Source organism: Phacochoerus africanus, chromosome 7 (assembly GCF_016906955.1).
Source record: "Phacochoerus africanus isolate WHEZ1 chromosome 7, ROS_Pafr_v1, whole genome shotgun sequence".
Classification (NCBI taxonomy): domain Eukaryota; kingdom Metazoa; phylum Chordata; class Mammalia; order Artiodactyla; family Suidae; genus Phacochoerus; species Phacochoerus africanus.
This window is the reverse complement of record NC_062550.1, coordinates 52,266,963-52,287,959: the sequence shown is the minus strand read 5'-3', so window position 1 is coordinate 52,287,959 and position 20,997 is coordinate 52,266,963. Positions and strand designations below refer to the sequence as shown.

Below are 20,997 nucleotides of genomic sequence, written 5' to 3'. Positions count from 1 at the left end.
AGCATATTACAAGCCTTATCCCATTTAACATCCATCTCCATGCTGATGCTACATCTGATGCTCTTGTAAATAAATATGAATAGGGCTACTAAAAATTTCAGCTAAAGTATTATTTGAGGATATACTCTTTAAATGCTTGTAAGATGTTCTTAATGTGTTAAGAATTATAAGTATTTTTCACGTACTGCTAAATAACACTATAGGAAAAAATGAGAAATTTTATTTTCATTCTCTTAATGCTCAGGTATTTTGCTGCTCTTCTAAAAGATTACTGAATCTATCATAGAATGATGTGTTCCACCAATTGGTTATAAATCATCAAAAGTTGTTGTACACAGCTAGTTCTCAAAGTCAGCTAGAAACATGTACAACAGCCTGGTATGTTGGAATTCTAATAGGAAAGAAAGAAGGAATTTGGGATGTATAAACACAGGCTTATTTATCAGTTCATTTGCACCTACCTAACTCCATTCCCCCTTGTGTCCTAGGGACACTTACTAAAAATCTACTAAGTGTCATATAAAGTTTCTGACCTCAAAGAGCCAGGTCTGGTGGAAGAGATATAAATGTAAACAAGTAATTACAACAGAGTGAAATAAATCCAACACCTTAAGTAAAACAAAGTACAATGATCGCAAACAGGAAGATGAGATCAACTCTACTTTTGTGAATTAAGAAAGACAGAAGGGCTACTCCAGGCAGGCAGAAGCAAAGAGAATATATCAAAACATGAAATATACATGTTGAGGACATAGAACCAATAAGTTCAATACAATTTTAGCTGAGAGGGATTACAGGTTAAGTAGAAGCAAAAGTAGACAATCGAGCAGAGGTCAGCTCTGGAGGGTCTAACATGCCACATTAGGGGAGTTCTGAACTTCACCTTATATGAAATCACTGTAGGAGAGAGGATCAAGACAAGGTTCACTGTTAGCATTATTATGACAAATTATAGAAAGAAACCAGACTGGAGGCTGGGAGATAAGTTTAGGAAACTTTTATAAGAAATGACAGAACCTGAACTAAGGCAGCAACAGCAGTAAAATGGAGAAGATTATAAATAGTTTTGAGAAATATTTAATGGGTAAAATTGACAGAAAAGTCCTCATACATCACTTGCAGTAATGTTTACAGCAGCATTTTTCAAAATAGCCAAAAAGAGGAAACAATTTATATGCCCATCAACTGATGGATACATAAACAAATATTCATACAAGAGAATATTATTCAGCCACAAAAAGGAATGAAATATTGAAACATGTGACAACATGGATGAACCCTGAAAATATTACCCTACATGAAAGAAGCCACACACACAAAAAGGCCACATATTGTATGATTTCAATTACATGAAATATTCAGAATATGCAAATCCACAGAGAGAGAAATTAGAAAATGGTTGCCAGGGGCTGGTAGAAGAAGGGACTGGGGCGTGACTGTTAATTGGTATAGGCTGATAAAAATACTATAGAATTAGATGGGGTGATGGTCGCGTAACTTTGTGAATATACTAAAAACCACTGAACTGTACACTTTAAGAGGATGAATTTTATGTTATGTGAATTATATCCCAATTTCTTAAATAGCCAAGCTTACTGTTTAGAGATGGGAACAAAAGGGGAAGGTGAGAGGAAAAGGTAGTTCAATTTGGAGCTTATTGAATTCCATATGTTCATAGGTTGCTCTGGTGCTCTGACCTGTAGGCAGCTTTGATATGCAGGTCTGATTCTCAGGGCTGAAGTCTAGGCTGGAGATACACTTCTCCTAAAGCTTCAATCTGTGGGCCACCACAGAACTCCACTTGTTGTGTAAGCATGGGCAAGCTATTTAATCTCTTGTCTACTCTATGCTACTGTTCCTTTAGCTATAAAAAGGGGTAAATAACAATGCACAGGACTTTGTATACAGGTTAGAATTAAAGAACATGAAAATCCTTTTATGAAATGAAAAGTGCTATCAAAAGTTAACTGCATTATTTGATATTTTACATTATACATGCTATTATAGGCCAAAAAGATAGGGGGCAGATTACTGGCTACTAAGAACTGTACAGCAACATCAGTATCTTGTCCTTACAAAAAACACTGGACATCTACAGTTGGACTACTTTTTCTAAACCTACTTATTTAAATAGACTCATACTCTACACAAAGTGCTATGATGCAGCTCCTCTTATATAACAGTTTTTCAAAGTCAGTACATATAGATCTTCCTAATCCTTTTTGACAACTATATAATATGTATAAATATACCATACCTTACTTTAGCCATTCCCTACTGGTAGATGTGTAGATTATTTCCACCTTTAAAAATTATAAACAAGCAATAAACACTCCTGGGTATATACATCTTAAACATTTATCTAATTGAATCTTTCAGATAAATTTCTGTAAATGGAATTACTTGGTCAAAGGGCATGTAGTTTCATTTTGATACATACTGCCAAACTGATGACCCCCAGAAAGTTTGTAAGAATATATACTGCCACTATAGCATAAAGAGTACACATTTTTCCAAACCTTTTCAGGCCTTTCTTGGCAAAAATTAAAATTAAAAATGTTATTTTTGAACTTGCATTTCTATATTAATTGTCTTTTAATATGTTTCAACATTACTTTGTGTGTGGGTGGGGGGATAAGTTGGCTATTTATATACTTAGCCTCTATTTTTTTTTTTTTCTATTTGGATGTTTTCTTTTTTCTAACTCAGATACAGAAGAGCTTTTCCCAGGTTTCCATCTGTCTTGTATTTTTGTTAAAGATGTCTTAATTTTCACATAGCCAAAGAGCTCAATCTTTTCTTAAATGTTTTCTTCAATGTTTTAAAAAATACTTGGAAAATGAAAAGGGTTCCTACTTTTCTCAGTGGAGAAAACTATTTAATCCCAATTCTACAAATGACCTAACCTAACCTAATGTTAAATTATTCAGTCTATGTTGACTGATGTTATCATTTTTGTTTCAATAGTTGTCTAATTTTTTTTTTTTTCTTTTGTCCTTTTAGGGCTGCACCCTCAGCATACGGACGTTCCCAGGCTAGGGGTCTAAGTGGAGCTACAGCTGCTGGCCTACACCACAGCCGCAGCAACACCAGATCCAAGCCGCGTCTGTGACCTACACCACAGCTCACGGCAACGCCAGATCCTCAACCCACTGAGCGAGGCCAGGGATCGAACCTGCAACCTCATGGTTCCTAGTCAGATTCGTTTCCGATGGGAATTCCAATAGTTGTCTAATCTTTAACATTAAAACTCACACAAGGCAGCACTAGTGTTCTCATCATGGGAGAAAAAAAGGCATGGGAAGAAGGGGAGGAAGAATGAACTCATGATTTTTATTTTTTATTTTTTTCTTTCTATGGCAGCACCTGTGGCGGAAGTTCCTGGGCCAGAGGCTGAATCACTGCCAGCCTACACCATGGCCATAGCAATGCCAAGCTGCATCTGTGACCTATGCTGCAGCTTGTGGCCAGGCCAGATTCTAACCCACAGAGCATGGCCAGGGATCAAACCTGCATCCTCATGGATAGTAATCGGGTTCTTAACACAACGGGAACTCGGAACTCATGATTTTTAAATGAAATCTATTTCTTGGCTCTGTTAAAAATGATCCAGAAGCAGTGACACCCCAGGAGCAACAAACACACCTAACATCCAGGTCTTAATTCTAAACACCATTTCCTAGTAAAAGGAATTAGGGTTCTTTGGACAAATGGATGAATGGAGGGTAAGGATGGGGAAAGAGGAGGTGAACCTGGAACACACTGTGCCAGAAAGAAAGGAAGAGCCCCAAAACTGATGGGGACATGTCAAAAGATTCAGGGGCCAGTGAAAGGGATTCCACTGGCCATATCAAAATAAATTTGAGCATCAAAATGAGTAATTACAGGAATAGACTTCAACACACTCAACAGAAAAAGAATCCATGAGTTCATACTGATACAAATAAGACAAACCAAATAAATAAGGGGAGGGAAGAGAAAAGAGAGAAACCTTATTTATGGCAGATGTCAACCAATAAATGTAGAAGTAACACCAGAGTTAGATTACCTACCACTTTCCAAACACTACGGTAGTAGTTCATCCTGCTGAGAATTACCAGTAGATACTACATCCCACTGGGTGCAAATATGTTGGAGAACAGGGTATTTACAGTCTCAAAGTATCTCCCCACAGAGTACATATTAGTTATGAATGAACTAGAGATACCTTTATAGAGAGAAAATGGATAGATATGACCTTAACCGAATAATCAATGTTAACATAACATCATCAATAATGGGACAAGCCAGCATCTTACGCCTCCTGATGTGATACACCAAGGAGGGCATAACATCACTTACATGGCATTTCTATCAAAAATGTTTAATCTGAATCTGACCATGACAAAACAGTCAGACAAAACTAAATGAGAAGACATTTTATAAAACTGGCCTGAATTCTTCAAAAAGCGACACTGTCATGAATGACTAAGAAAAACTAAGAAACTGTTCTAGATTGTGAGACATGAAAAGTGATTTTTGATCCTGGGATTGGGAAAAAAAAAACCCGCTAAAATGCTAAAAGCATATTCTGGAAACTGATAAAATTTCAATATGGAATATATATTAGATAAACTATTACATCAATGTTGAATTTCCTAAATTTTGCCATTGCACTGTAGTTACTCAAAGAATTATTCTTGCTGTTAGAACAGGGTGAGCAAAACCTGTTCTGTAAAGGATTAGACAGTAATTGGTCTATGTTGCAACCCCTGAACTCTCCCACTGCAGTGCAAAGGCAGCCAGAGACAACATGTAAACACTCAAGCACAACAGTGCTTGAAGGAAACTTTACAAAAACAAAGGCTGTATGTGGTCAGCAAGCAGGCCAGTTTACAGACCCCTGTGTTTAGAGAACAATATGCAACTTATTCTCAACAAGTTCTGCAAAAAATAAATAATATGAATTCAAGTTCGACAGCAAGCACATGTAATCTAAAGATAAGAGGTTTTCTTCATACTATTTTTATTACTTTTCCATAGTTTAAAATTTTTCAAAATAAAAAAGTTCAAAAATTACCTAAGGTAAGCAATATATCCCTACTTAATCTCCTCAAATATTTTATTTTTACTACCCACTTCTAGTTTTATTTTTTTAAAGACCACAATAATGTAACTTTCCATAAACCTAGGTACATGAGACAATATAATTAAGAGCTATAAGAAATCTACTGCCTTCCGAAAGCATAAAGCCTCTAAGTTAAGTTATATATAATTAGGATCACTATCTAGAAACAGTGCTCTGCCAAATACATCTAAAATAAGCTCAGTGAAGGCAAGGATCTGGTCCCTTTTACTCCTCAAAGTATGTCTAGACCCTAGGAAGGCTGCATGGTACAGACCTGGCACTGAATAACATTTATGGAATTAAGGAAATAGTTGCATTGCTAAAACCAGAATCTTAAGAGATGTCAAACAACAGATAAGTTTTTTTTCTTTCATTTCTATGCTTTTAAAGCTTTATATTCATAAAAACCCAAATTAGAATAAAACATATCCAATAATTTTTAATGTTCAAGTCTCAATAAGTTATGATTAACACTTACTCTTAAATTAACCTAAATACAGTGACTAAATTTTATATTAGTTTATTCTAAAAATCAGGTACTCTCAACTATTTATAGTCCTATAAACATTTATAATGTGAACTTTCACAATTTGCCACTTTTGAATAGGTTCTTCCTAACACCCTATGTAACACATCACTAAGCTTTGAACTCTGTAAGGTACCTCCTTGTGTGCCTGAAAAGAAATTCAGGAGTTCCCATTGTGGCACAGTGGAAATGAATCCAACTAGGACCTATGAGGGTGCAGGTTGGGTCCCTGGCCTCGCTCGGTGGGTTAATAAGGATCTGGAGTTTCTGTGCGCTGTGGTGTAGACTGCAAACTTGGCTTGGATCTGATGTTGCTGTGGCGGTGGTGTAGGCCAGCAGCTGTAGCTCCGACTGGACCCCTAGCCTGGGAAGCTCCATATGCTACAAAAAAGCAAAATAAAGAAAGAAATTCAGAGAGCCACAATGCCATGTTTTATTCCCTCAAAGTAACCTCAATCAATGTTAACAAGGGCAAACTCTATTTTCTCCTACACTGCCACATTTCCTTTCTTAGTTAAAAATATTCACCCATGTATTTAATTAGTTAGGCCTAACTAGTTCATGGAGTAATCTTAATATTAGCAGAGCAAAAGAATACTTTAGCTTGTTATAACACTAATTATATAAAGTAAGACTTAAATAAAATTTATTTATTTATAAATTGATTATACCCACAGTTTAAACAGGAAAAATATCCAAACTTAGGATTCCATTTTTTTTATTATAAAAGCAAATAAGTTGACCAGTAGAGGGCACTCCCTTGAAAGAGGGGGAAGAGCTGACCATACAGCCTTGAAGAGAAATGCATTCTTATTTTAAAAACAGAATGTTTCAGTAAAACAGTAGAGTAAGCTAATATAACATGTTAGTTTAGAAAAATGTAAAGTTTAAATCTATACTATGTTAAAAAATACAACATAAACTATATTCAGGGACTTGAATTTCAGAATTTATGGGATGTTTAAGGCTGTACGTAATACACAAGAGCATCTCAACCTCACCATCACTGACACATTGGGCCATGTCATTTGTTGTGAGGGCTTCTCCTGTGCACTGCAGGAAGTTTAATAGACTCCCTGGCCTCTCTCACTAGAAACGCCAGGAGAAGTCACCCTCAAGTTGTAACAATCAAAAATACCTCCAGATTATTGCCAGATGTCCCCTGAGGCGCAAAGTCACCACTCATCCCTCATTAGTAACTACTGATACACATATGAAAAAAAAAAAAAAAAAAGGCAGAAAAATAGCAGCTTACAACATTAAATGGTACTTTTCATACACCATTCTTCAATACTGGTTTAATATTACAAATTTTCTCTCTATAATTTAATACTTTAATCAGCAAGTACATTCCATAATTAACATGGAAAAGTTTTTTTTACAGAGAAACTGATAGATCTTGGTGAATAAACACTCCACAGCAAAGAGCACTAAAGATGGAACAAATCAATCCAATTATGAATCCACTTTTCCTTACTGAGTAGAAAACTGTTTCATCTAAGACAGGCTTAATGTTTGGACTGAATTATAAGTGTCACATTAACAGAACTATGCAGATGTCAAGGAATTGGAGCCTGGGAAAAATATTTTTCAATATCTATTTTTATATTATATCCAATAGATAACTGTTATATGTTTGCTAAGTGACCAACTGATCATTCTGATTTCTACTTTAATTTTTTTAAGACAAGATTTTCCTGCTTCCCCCAAATTTTACTTTAGAAAACACATTTCAGAGAACATATTTTTATAATAACAAGTGATCTCCAAATGGTAAAATCATTTACTATGAGACTGCTTTGAGTTTTTAGTTACCATGTACCACTAACAAGGTATTTCATTATCTCTTGGAATTCTTTGATAGGTTTCATAAAAGATAAAGGTAAAATCTTTTCAGAATAGAAGTAAAGGTGATTATCATGTGAAAATACAAACATGCTCCATCTATGCATCTAAATCTATGTCATAACTCTGCCATTAGACAGTATGCGAAGTTCAAATTTTGATATATTGGTAAATCTGAATCAGCCTCTAATATTAAATATTTTCTTAAGGCTAATTTTTCATTTTTATAAAGCTATACAAGGGCAGTGGAAACCCCACTTAACTTGGTCTCAGAATATTTAAAATTCCACCACTTACCAGCGAAGCATCCTAAGACAAGCTACAACCTCTTAGAGATCATTTTTAACCTAAATGAAAGAAACAATAACCATCTTCCTTACCTGTCTCACAGTATAAGTCTCTGCAATCCTAAATCACTAGAAAAAACAGTATTACTTAATTTAAATTTTTTTCTAAATTTCTTTCCATTTGTTTTAATGCAGGAAAACTGATGAGAATTCCAAATGTGCAAAGTCTACAACCTCTCTCATTTTCTCTCTGACCTACACTATTCACAATCAAAACCTTACAGCAGTAGTGATAGCACCCATCCTTTCTTTTACAAAAACGTCATGCCAATATTTTTGTTTTATTTATTAAAATAAACTACTGCATTCTCTTGCCTTTCTTCTAGTTGAACTATACCAAGAATTTAATGGGTCAGTTCTCTCAGAGACTCACTGTAACTTGGGAGATAAGAAACAACCTCTGATACCTTTTCTCAGATGGCTACACTAGTGAGGGAACGTCAGTTTCAAAGTTCACAGATAATCAATGCTTCCCCAGGTCAGTCTTCTGATTTGGCAGAAATCATAACTAGAGTTAATGGGTTTGAGTTTATAAACTTTTTCGACCTTCCCCCCAAATAAAGGATTGACTTTTAGCTTAAATTTTTTAAGATTTATATTGCATTTTAACAATTTTGACCAAAAGGTTTCTTAACACATTATTATATGTCATTCTTGACCTCAGATAAGAAACAGAGTATAAAGGAATTCCTCAGAAGATGGGGGGCACTTCTGCTAAAATCATATGCCAGAATTCTAGGAAAACTTCCATGCTTAACTTGAATTCCATTACAACTTCCTTTTACCTCCATTTTAAATGGTGGAGTATGCCTAGTAACCTTGGCTTTAGAAATAGGAGTTCCTGTTGTGGCGCAGTGGTTAACGAACCCGACTAGGAACCATGAGGTTGTGGGTTCGATCCCTGGCCTGGCGTGGCTCAGTGGGTTAAGGATCCGGTGTTGCCATGAGCTGAGGTGTACGTTGCAGACGTGGCTTGGATCCCGAGTTGTGGTGGCTGTGGCTTAGGCTGGCGGCTACACCTCTGATTAGACCCCTAGCCTGGGAACCTCCATATGCTGCAGGTGTGGCCCTAGAAATGCCAAAAAAAAAAAAAAGAAGAAAAGACAAGAAATAGGTGAACTATTTAATCTTCCTCAAAGGAAAAAAACAAAACCATCAGCACTGAAGTGACTTGCCAAGAAGAAATATAGAGACTATTACATATGTGGTCCACTTAGTTAGACTTTCCATTTACTACTGCAAATTATTAAACCTGGAAGCCAAATAAAAGCTGTTTCTATGTTTAAATCAGATCTTTGCAAATACGGGTTATTTTCCATTTTTTTCCCCTGCAGTACCAAAAATATTTGACGTTTCCTTATGAGCAGTTATCTCATCAATCCTCAAAGTTCTACCCTGCATAAACGTCTTAAAAGGCTAACCATGCCCTTTGAATCTACCTCAGTGTGGTCAAGGTGTTTCTTGAAGACTTTATACAACATCCTAATAGGGCATTCTGACCTGTTCTACAATCTGTAGCTTGAGACTCAGAGAAAATTCTGGGACACTTTTCAGAGCTTATTTAAAAAACTGGTATATCAGATCTAGAATAAAAAGTAAGAGATTAATTAGGATTACTTAACCTGGGGTAAAGAAGTTTTAGGAAATAATTTAACAACATAAATCTATTTCAAAGACAAACTGATGCTATGTTAAACTTAACAGGAAGATTCACATTACGCATAAAATATGCTAATTACATTTCAGAAATTAGTTAACACAGTTAGGTGCCGTTCCCTCCTTGCAGGTCTCTAGGATTAAATAAATCCCTATCTGCTTGAGATCATTTGACCTCTCAAGATCTCTGCCAGGCCTTTATTCTATCATTATGCTGTTGGCCTTGCTTTTGGTACATTCTCATGAAACTGAAAAAGCCTGAAAATTACAGTAATTGATTTGTAATAAAAACAATTCTAATATTTCCTTCAGTACATTGAAAAAGGACTGCACAGGAAAGGTAAGGACTAGTGTGGTACCTACCCTTATACATCGCCCAACATACACATACATAAAAGAATTAGCTTTTCTAAAACACACAGGTTCTCCAGTACTTCAATGTGAAGAGAAAACTTGAAAATACTACTAATTAAGTGTTTTTAATTCCATCATCAAATGATTCCACTTTACCAGTACCCATCAACTCAACATGTGACATCAAAATATACCCCCAAAACACCAAAACCCCCTATAGACAATAGCCACGTTTTTAGGAAAATAACTGTTAGATATGCCTCTTTTTACAAATAGGATGTAAGTTCACATTTTCACCCTCTGCTAAACTCACAAGTACACTTTCAATCAAAATGCACATATACTAGCTCAGAGTGAACAATGCAGATGGTATTATTCTCCCCAGAGAAGACTGAAGACTCAACGCTGGGCTCTCCATGTCTGTGGTTACATATAACATCAGAGTAAAGCCTTGAAACCCAAGTGCATTGCAGATAACTTAGGTATTATCAGAATAACTGTCTTGTTATGCGTAGTTTTAGAAAATGACCAGAGAAACCTTTTTTGTACCCAAAGGATGGGCCTGCACAAGTCAATATGCGTAACAGTAAAACAAGATTTACCTCTATCGTAGGATCATATTCATCCACAAAGTGATTCTGAATTAGCTGTATCGTCAAGGCACTCTTGCCTACGCCACCAGCTCCAACTACCACAAGTTTATATTCAGTCATTTTCAGCAGGCCTTATAATAAAAATAATGAAAATGTGACTAAATTAGAACATGTGCCACATATGAGGTTAATATAACCCAAACGCTATCAAGCCCTCTTAACACAAATTGACCTGTATATGAAAAATTGTTTCAAAATACCTCACAAAGTTTAGTGATGAAAACGCCCGTTGACCACAGATGTGCACTATATTGAACTGTACTTCATTTATGAATGCCCCCATCAGCATTTGAGAAAAATGCTTTCAGAGTACACAGTTCTTTTACCTTAGATTCAGGTTGCTCTGTTTTTGTTTTTTTGTTTGTTTGTTTTTGCCTTTTCTAGAGCCATTCCCAGGCTAGGGGTCTAATCAGAGCTGTAGCCGCCGGCCTACACCAGAGCCATAGCAATGTGGGATCCAAGCCATGTCTGTGGCCTACACCACAGCTCATGGCAACGCCAGATCCTTAACCCACTGAGCAAGGTCAGGGACCGAACCCACAACCTCATGGTTCCTAGTCGGATTCGTTAACCACTGTGCCACGACGGGTTGCTCTATCTGAAGAGCCAATCTGCTGATCTGCAGCAGCTAATGGCTCCCAAAGGAGTGGGCCATGACTTCACTCAGAACAAGTGAGGAGCAAGCTGCGCTATATCCTGTGAACACACCCACACAAAATTTGGCTACTTTAGCCACAGTAATCCTCATTGACTTGGGCCCCGAGAGTTACAAGTGGATATGCTGAGTGTCTCTGCTGGAGTCAAGAGCTACAGAAAACTTTTTTGAAAGCATCATCAAAGTTCTCTTGAAGAGTTAGCAAGAATCTGAATGGGGCGGGGAGAGGACTGTCAAAGCTGGATGGTGCGCTGGGAAACTAAAAACTGAGACGCCAAAGCAGATAAGGACAATATTTGGTGACATTTTAATCTGTAAAGTATCTGCTGGGGAAAAGAACGGTGCAAAAACTAAAAGAACTTTGAGAATTTTGAACTAACTATTCAGTACAGATGATATGATCATCGATCACATATATAATTCTGTATTAGTGCTGAAAAATAGAACTTTGCACAAAAATGTAATTGTATAATATTAAAGGCAAGTACTGCTTTTAATGAAAGAATTTTTAAAAGATATAAGTGAATATCTCTCAGTAATGCACATGACTTTAATTCTCCGCTTCTCATCCATCATCTCCCAACAGTAGCAATAAATATTGCCAACTTGTAAGGTTAACAATGCAAGACAGAAAGTATTCTTTTAGTCAGCTATTTCAAACTTTTTGAGATAAAAATGAACTTATTTACTTATTTACTTTAATCTCCTATCACTCAATAACTACATGGTACTATTACAAACAAGTAGTGAATTGTGGAGAGAATGGAAGTCGATGCACAATAATTAATACAGCATAAGCTGGTTCTAAATTAATGAATGTACAGATGTTGTATATAAGCACTAGATACAAAGGCAGCATCCAATTTACTGAAGACCAAGAATTATCCAAATATGCACTCCACCCTCTACCCTCAAAAAAGTTACATGGTTTTCCACATGATAACATATTAAACACCTCCTCACCCTCTTCTTGAACCCACTCACAAAGAGACAGGCCAAACAACTGTTGTATTACATTAGTGGCACCCTAGCCTGCTCTGTGCCACCTAGCCTTGACTAGGGCCATTACAAACATGTATCATATCCTGTTTGCTCCCCCATTTTATTCCAAATATTGGCCACAGCAAATGGGATAGGTGAGGATAATCACACCAAAATGTATCCTCTAGCTCCCTGCCTACCTCACCCCACCCCACCTCCATAAGCAAGGATAGCCTAGAACAGCAGTTTTCAAAATGTGGTCCAGGAACCCATTAGGGTTCCTAAAACTTCGGGGGAGGGTCCAAGAGGTCAAAAACTGGTTTCCTAATAATGCTATGATGTGATTTACCCTTTCCACTCTTAATCTTTCACAAGCGTACCGGAGAATTTTCAAGACGTGTGATCACCACGGACCGTATACAGAAGCAGCTATGAGGATCCAGATGTCTTCTATTAAGCCATATAATTAGAGAGATTTGGAAAAGTGTGAAACAATGCCACTCTTTTAATTTTTGTGTTTTGGAAAAGTTATTTTTCATAAGAAATTCTATTTATGTTATCAAGTAATAGGCTTGTTATTTCCTTTTTAAAAAAATGAATTAATATTTCTTTAATTCTCAATTTTAATTTCTATTATGGTAAATACTGACATATTTCACACTGGGATCCTTCAATAATTTTTAAAAGTGTAAAGGGGTCCAAGTCCTTACAACCAATAAGTTTGCTAGCCTAGGAGAGACAGCAGGCAAATACTTGGATTAGCGCTTAGCTGTACATACATGTGTGATTTCTGAAAGACACACACACCTTCTGTCACTTCTTCATGCAGTGGTTATTTCTAAAAAGAATCTTTGCTTGGATTTTAAAAATCAAGCAACATTTAAATCCACTAGAGGAGTTCTGTTGTGGCTTAGCTGGTTAAGAATCTAACTAGTATCCATGAGGATGTAGGTCTGATCTCTGGCCTCACTCAGTGGGTTAAGGATCCGGCGTTGTCGTGAGTTGTGGTATAGGTCACATACATGGCTTGGATCTGGCATTGCTGTGGCTGTGGAGTAAGTCAGCAGCTGCAGCTCCAATTTGATCCTTAGCCTGGTAAGTTCCATACACCATGGGTGCGGCCCTAAAAAGACAATAAATAAATAAGTGAATACATGCATACATACATACATAAATCCACTAGAGACAACCGGGTTCCCATGGAGTTGTACCGAAGACCATAGGCCAGAAGGAGCCCCATCACCCAAAGCTACAAAAGCTAGCACTGGGGAGAAATGGGATCAGAACTGAAAATTTTGTTCAGAAAAAAAATTTCCACTCTTTTCTGTCATAAAACTGAATTATCATTTCATCTATCTCCTAAAACCAAGAACGCCGTGGATGGATACAGTCCCAAAGTAAGCAGTATTGACATTTACCATACTTAATGTCTATAGTCTATTATATATTCAAGTCAGCATTTTGGACCTTAGTCACCTAAGAATGACATCACTCAGAGGGTTGATTCTGAGATGATGATTGCGAACAGACTTTTTCCCTTTGTAATTTCTTTTTCAATGATGTTTTTCCATTACAGATGTAACATACATTGTGTAAAAATTAGAAAATAACTTTCTGTTCTTGACTCCTTGTTTTGACCATGTCAAGGTTTGAGAAAGCTAGTTTAGGACTTCAACTATCATGCACATGCCTATAAGTATTTCAGACAGTTAGCTGGCAGATTGCTACAATTAACTCCTCTTGTTAAAAAAAAAAATTGTGAGTGCTGTTTAGGAGGGCTGTAATAACTCCTGAGATGCGGATCAAATTTATAAGCATGAGGTAATCCAGAAGAGATGGGGGAAAGGACAACAACGGACAAATTAAACTTCAGGTACGATTTTAGCTATCGCTGTCTACACTCCACTAGTAAAGAAAAAGCCCTGCTTCTGCTTTGCGGGTTTTCTGCGTGTGTTTTAACTTGACAAAGCAAATAGACCTTCTGGGATTAACTTTTTCGTTTTCACTAAGTCACAAGCTTTACGTTGTAGGGTGTTGGCCACCTGTTCTTCCACCACCATCACTACCTCCACCTCCTCCTTTGTGGCCACAGCAATGTCACAGCCCATACATGGGGGAGGGGAGCAGTCAGGAACTCAGCTGCAGATGCATTTTTCCAAACACAATAACCTCAAACAGTGGTCTCTAAGCACTTTTCTTTGCGCTTCCAAAACGTGACCTCCCCTCTTACTCCCATATCCCCCTACACACGGAAAGGGGCCACTAGCCATCCAGTCTGCGCTCGAGGGAGAAGTTTATACCTCCGTCCGAGAGATGCTAGATGCAGCAGAGAAGGCAGTAACCGAAGCAGCCGAGTGCTGGGAAGGGAGGAAGAGGTGCGGGAGCGAAGGGAGAGACAGAGAGGGAAGGACGACGAGGGGGAGGGGAGGCCGGAGCGCAGCGGGAGTAACCTCCACCGCACCCGACCGCCCCGAGGGGCAGCCCGCCCGGCCCGCGAGTTTCTCCCCGGCCGCCTCCAGCCGCGGCTCTAGGGGAGGAGGAAGGAAGGGGTTCCCCGTCCAGGAAGCAGCACCAGCAGCGGCCGCCTCCAGCCTCACCCTCCTCAGCCCCGCACCGCCCATTCCTCATTCCCCGCGTCGCCGCGTCCCCGCGCCTCCCCCTGCAGACCCCCCCACCCTGCCGGCCCGCCCGCCAGGGCCCCGCGCCCGAGCCCCCTCCCCGTCTATCCCGGGACCTCTAATTCATTCACTCGCCGCCGGCCCCGCCCGGCGCCGGCGAGGAGGGTCGGGACCCCGGCAGGGGCCAGGAGGGGTGGTCCGCTCCGTACCTCTCTCCCGCACCTGGGAGCCGCCGAGCCTCTGGCCCCCGCCGCCGCCTTCAGTGCCTGCGCCGCGCTAGCTCCCAGTCCGAAATGGCGGGGGCCGGGAGTACTGGCCGAGCCGCTGCCACCGCCGCCGCCGCCGCCACCGCCGCCACCGCCGCCGCCGCTGCTGTGCCTCCGCCGCCGCCGCCGCCGCCGCCGCCGCCGCCGCCTAGGGAAATCGAGCTCCGAGCGCACCGATGAGTTCGGGGCCAGGCGGCCGCAGAGGGCAGAACTATCGATGCTCTCGGCGCTCGATTCCTCTCCAGACGGGCGTGCGGGGAGGGAGCGGCTGAGGGCGGTGTGGGAAGAGGGTAGAGAGAGTGCCGCCGGGGAGAGGGAGGAGGCGGGGCCCAGCTGGGGAGGGGACGGACCCGGCTGGCGGAGGTGGGGCGGGGGCCCGGCCCGCTGAGGAAGCGGGCGGCAGGGGCGGTGCTGGGTGGCTGCGCGCGGCCGGCGGAGCGAGGTTGTGGGGAGATCTGGGCGGCGCCTGGGCGAGCGGGCGCGCGGGAGGGGGCGCTGGTGGCCCCACGCGGGGCCCGCCCCCGGGCTACCGCCGCAGCTCATAGCCCGCAGCTGCGGACTCAAGACTCGCGCACCCGGGAGACGCCACGGGGACCCCTGCCGCGCCCCTGTGGGGTCCACTCGGCGAAGCTGCGAAAATCCTACCTCGCCTGGGGTCGGCCTACGCTTGGGCACATTCATTCACTATCATTTACTGCAAGTAAATAAACAAGCAGTATTCGAAAGTGGGAGGCGACGTGGGTGACTTAGAGAGAGACCGGGCCCCCAGTTCCCCAGCCCCCGGCTGTCCGAGCACCCCTTGGAGATTACCATTCTGCACTCACTGGGACCAGGAACGTACTAGCCCCGGGTCCCAACAAAGCAGCACGTCCTTTCATCACTGTTAAGGGGAGGGGGTCTGATCTTTGTCGCTTTATGAACCTTCTTAAGCCATTACCGGGCACCCTAAACGGCGACCTCAGATGTACCTATTGCCCCTGATGGCACAAGCAGGAGACAGAATGTTTTTAAATAGAAATGCCCTTAATAGTCTAGACCTGAAGAGAATCATTCAAACATTAATTAGAAGACAGATTAATAAGTTAACGTTCAGGGAGTTAACACATTAAACAATGGAACAATTAAAACTGCTAGTATGCCCAGTGTCTGCATTGATAAACTACCAAGAAAGGTTTGAGAGGTTGATATACTACCTAGAAAGGTTTGGGAGAGTTTTAAAGACAGAGGCCTGGCAGACCAGCACCTAGACCTAATAGGACCACCCATCTGAATCTCTACTGCAGTTCTGTCCCTCTAATCCACATCATAAAACATGAATAAAAGTGTTTTTTTGGGGTGTGGGGGGTTGTCTTTTTAGGGCCAAACCTGTGGCATATGGAAGTTTCCAGGCTAGGGGTAGAATCGCAGCTGTAGCTGCCAGCCTACACCACAGCCACAGCAACAAGAGATCAGAGCTGTGTCTGTCACCTACAGAGCAACACAGGGCAACACTAGATCCGTCATCGGGGTCTGGGATCGAACCTGGATCCTCATGGATACTAGTTGGGTTCTTAACCTGCTGAGCCACAATGGGAACTCCAAAACAGTTATTTTAAATCCCTACTATTATGTCTGTTAACCTAGGCCTTATACCAACTGCCTCTCTTTTCTTCCTACCCCTTCTGTGGGCTGTACTCTGCAAGGCTGTTTCCTTCCTGGCTCCCTCTCCTAACACCTGGTACCAGATGGAAGAGGCAGAAGAGAAGTGGAAAACGGGGAAGGGAAAAGAATGCCTGCTCTTGGTCTGGTAATTGCTAAATGTTTTGCACAAATCGTCTTATTTAATCATCACAACAGTCTCATGAGGTCAAATATTTTACAGAAGAGGAAACAAATCTAGAAATTGGGCCCAGATTGACACAACTGAAAGGAAGAGTCCTTCATGTCAGATTGTGTTCATGCCTCTGTTCCCGCACTGATAGTGGCTCCCATCCTGCTGAACATAAAAGCAAAAATGTTCTCCAGGTCCTATGTAGCCTTCGGTTATTTGACATCCTCTACCCTCTTTCCAGTCTGAGCTTGCATCCTATAATCCATCTTCCTCACTTCCAGGCATACATGCTGGTTCCAGGCTGACCTTTGAAAATGCATGCAGGCTTCTCCAGGGAATTTGCACTTGTTGCCCCTTTATCTAGGAAAAACTACATATCTACAGAGCTTCCTTCCACACTTATAAATCTCTATTCAGGTGTCTTCTAATGAGTTTCCCAATGGATCATCTGATGTGCATCTCTCCCTTCTCCTCCCAAATCCTATCTCTTCCTGCTTTATTTTCCTCCAGAGCACTTATCACCTTCTAATACACCATATAACTTACTTTGTTTTCTTGTCTCTCTCCCACCAGAATATATGCTCCATGAGGTCAAGGATTTGGGTCTGTTTTACTTACTGCTATAAACACAATAAGCACTCAGTGAATGTATGGAATATTGAATGAAGTTATGTACCCTGTTTCTGAACTGTGTAAATCTAAATCCTTACTTACACAGAACGCCTTAAAGACTCTGTAATCTCTGTTTTCACCAAATCTGCCTTTATACTCACCCACGACACCCTATGGAGTCTAGAAAATTTTGTCTGCATATAATGGACACTAGGAGTTTTTGTTAAGGGAATTCATTTATGCTCATTTGTATGTTGCTTTGGAGTCACTCTTCAAATGTAAATCACAGATTTATTTTGTCCAACTTCAAGGACATGATAAGCTCTTGTTTTCTCAGACAGCTGCTAATACAATGCTCTCCCTGTAGTTGGTGCTCCATAAATCTAAAAAGGACTATAATACAGAGGAGGGAAAAGCTTTACATAGCACTTCTGTGCTGACTATGAGGATTCTGGAATTAGCAGAAACCTAATCTCATGCACATGTCTCAATTACCATCTAGACTCAGGATTTCCAGAGCAGTTCAGCATCCCACTCTGTGTTCTGTGCACCCTACACTCCTGCCTCACCTCTCACACTTTCTTTCTCCTTCCTGTTCACACCTACGCTAATGTTTACATATGCATAGTAAGCCCTTCCCCCATCCCCTCCTGGTCCTGGGTGCTTTCTCAGAGCCAGCAGCCTCCTCCACAACACTCTTTCCCTGACTTAGAGCAGTGAGTCTCAAAGGAAAGCAATTTCTGAATCATCAGGCATACTTTAAAAAATGCAAGTTCCTAGGCCTCTCATCCAGATATTCCATTCAGTTGATTTAAGGTGAACCAGAAATCTTCATTTTTAACAAACTGGTGGTTGGCAGTCTGGACACTGAGAAACTCTGATCTAGATACTCAAATTCATCTCTCCTTGGCAATTGCACTTTCCACTAGCTTTGAGGGTTTTTCTTCCTCAAGGCTGGTGGCTGCCCGGCTCTCCCTTTCTGTGTCCATGTCATGGGCAAGCACACGGGCCCATGCTGTGATCACGATGGGAAAAGAGAGGGAATGGCAAAAAGTATAAATTCAGGGCTTTCAGACTTGTTCTAAGATGTAACTGAAGTTTCTACTTGCTACTGTTCTGTTCTTCTGGGAAGGTAGCCATGTCCACACGTGCACACACATACATCCTTGTGATCTTGCTTAATGATGACCCTTAACTGACCCTTCCCTTCCAGGGATGCCCTCGTCTCAGATATAATCAAAGCCAAACCAACAAGAATGCCCTTGGGTTAATTTGGGCTTTTACTGGATATAAAATGGCAGGACATGTTCAGAACACTGCAAATGCTGAGGGTTTATTTAAAGGAAATAAAGAAACTTTAGAAATCCATATCATATCAGCAGAACTCCTGTTCCTGCCAGGAATCAACTGCAGTTCTTGCGATCCAGCAACAGGTGCTGGTGCCTGGCTCAGCCCCGCATTAACAAACATCTATCACCCTTACTCTAGTAATGTTGCCATCCTCCTGAATAGCGTCCTCCTGATTTTTTCTCATATGTAGCCTCAGCTTCTACTGCTGTCTCTGTTTCTAGTGACCAGTCCCTGTGACTAGTGTTTAAAACATCCCGAGAGAAAGATCTGAATGCATCTGTCATTCATTATTCAATAGAAAGGGACTTTATGGGACACAGTTTTCCAGATGGGCCACCTGATTGGTGGGTGGCCTTCTTTATGTCTGCTCGGGGACCATTGCCTTTATTTAGGTGCAAATCCTGGGTCCAGACAGTAGTGGCCAAGCAGCAGGACACAGGGTTAGGAAGGTTAAGCAGGAGGAGCCACCTATGGATGCTCTCATGGACCCTCAGTCTGTTTTCTCAGGTGTGAAATTTGTACCGCTATTAGCTGCTATTTCATTCATTTACCCAGCATGTACTCTCCTTTGGACACTGATTTTCATTAGACTTTGTATTCCTTTTTGGCATATCTATTTTCTCCACTAGGTTAATTTCTCAAAGTCCCTGTTCCATCTAACTATATCTTCTAGCACACAGTAGGGCCTCTGTGAATATTTTTTTTTCCTTTTTTTAAATTTTTGGCTCCACTCAGGGCACGCAGAAGTTCCTGGTCCAGGGATAGAACCAGAGCCACAGCAGCGACCAGAGCCACTTCAGTGACAATGCCGGAACCTTAACCCACTGAGCCACAAGAGAACGCCGATGAATAGTTAGTGAATGAAATTATAACAAAACTTTAGCTCTGTCTCTACAGTCACTTCTTCTCCTCTAGCTAATTTCCCAGATCATTTCTTATTCTTTTTTTCCTTTTTGGCCATGTCCATGGCATGTGGAAGTTCCCAGGCCAGGGATCAAACTCTTACTGTAACAGTGACCTGGGCTATGGCAGTGACGACACTGGATCCCTAACCTGCTAGACCACCAGGGAACTTCCACAGACCATTTGAAAATGAATATTCTGTCATCATCTCGAATGCCTGTGCAAACCCAAATTGCTCATCTTATTCCCCCAAACGAATTCCCTCTCCCAATTTCTTTTTTCCATCCCAACTGTATGACTTCATGATGCTTCAAAACATTTAGATTTGAAAACTGAATTTTTGAGAGATGGACTGGGAGTTTGGGGCAGTAGATGCAAACTATTACATTTAGAATGGATAGACAACGAGGTCCTACTGTATAGCCCAAGAAACTATATTCAATCTCCTGGGTTAAACCATAATGGAAGGGAATATTAAAAAAAAATAGTATATGGCTTTTATGGCTCAGGGGTTAAGAACCCAACTAGTATCCATGAGGTTTCAGGTTCGATCCCTGGGCTCAATCAGTGGGTTAAGGATCCCAGGTTGCCGCAAGCTGCAGTGTGGGTTACAGATGCAGCTCAGATCTCCTGGCTTGGACCCCAAGTTGCTGTGGCTATGGCGTAGGCCAGCAGCTGCAGCTCCAGTTAGACCCCTAGCCTGGGAACTTCCATATGTTGCAGGCAGGAGCATAAAAAGAAAAAAAAAGAATATGTGTATAACTAAGTCACTTTGCTTTACAGCAGAAATTAACACAATTAATTGCAAGTAAATTATACTAAAAAAAAAAGAAGAAGAAAAAAACCCTGAATGTTTAACCTACTCCACATTCAAGCACCTTTTAATAATACTTCCTATGTATTTTCTTATATCTGCCTCTTCTACATTCCTTCCTTCACACGTGCATTTCTGGAAAAGCTTCCTTAGGACTTTCCTGCCTCCTAGTTTTCTTTTCTCCTTCAGGTCATATGCTGTTGCAAATGAATCTTCCTTACACACGTCTTTCATCATCTTCAAACATTTACTCTGTACCTATTCCACAGAGGCTGCACTCATACAGATTATACATTTTAAAAGTGCAAAGAGTTACAAGCTGAGTTCCTAATGAGCACCTAAAGACAACGATAATTACCTTAGAAAATTAGAGGGGGAAATGATAACTGGCCCCAGCAAAGCCTTCACTAAGACTGAATCTTGCTTATAAATCTTTAATAACTTTTTATACCCAGCTGCCTCAAGTCCAAGTCTTTGGCACTCAGCTTTCAATACACCCA

The 20,997-nt window shown here is 40.8% G+C and overlaps 1 protein-coding gene across 5 annotated transcripts in view; it reads right to left on the bottom strand.

Annotated features, from left to right (window-relative positions):
* Window positions 1-15,059, bottom strand: part of KRAS (KRAS proto-oncogene, GTPase) — a 40,375-nt gene extending 25,316 nt beyond the window's left edge. Inside the window, exons 1-2 of one of the 5 annotated variants that reach the window (XM_047787360.1) lie at window positions 14,965-15,059; window positions 10,438-10,559 (exon numbers count right to left, since the gene is read on the bottom strand). In XM_047787360.1, the coding sequence (XP_047643316.1) occupies window positions 10,438-10,548 (111 nt within the window). In that variant the 5' untranslated portion in view covers window positions 10,549-10,559; window positions 14,965-15,059. Of the gene's footprint in view, window positions 1-10,437; window positions 10,560-12,504; window positions 13,093-14,424; window positions 14,647-14,951 lie in introns of those variants that run through there. The other 4 variants (XM_047787363.1, XM_047787361.1, XM_047787364.1 and 1 more) reach the window with 4 other exon arrangements.
* Between the last annotated feature and the right edge of the window lie 5,938 nt (window positions 15,060-20,997).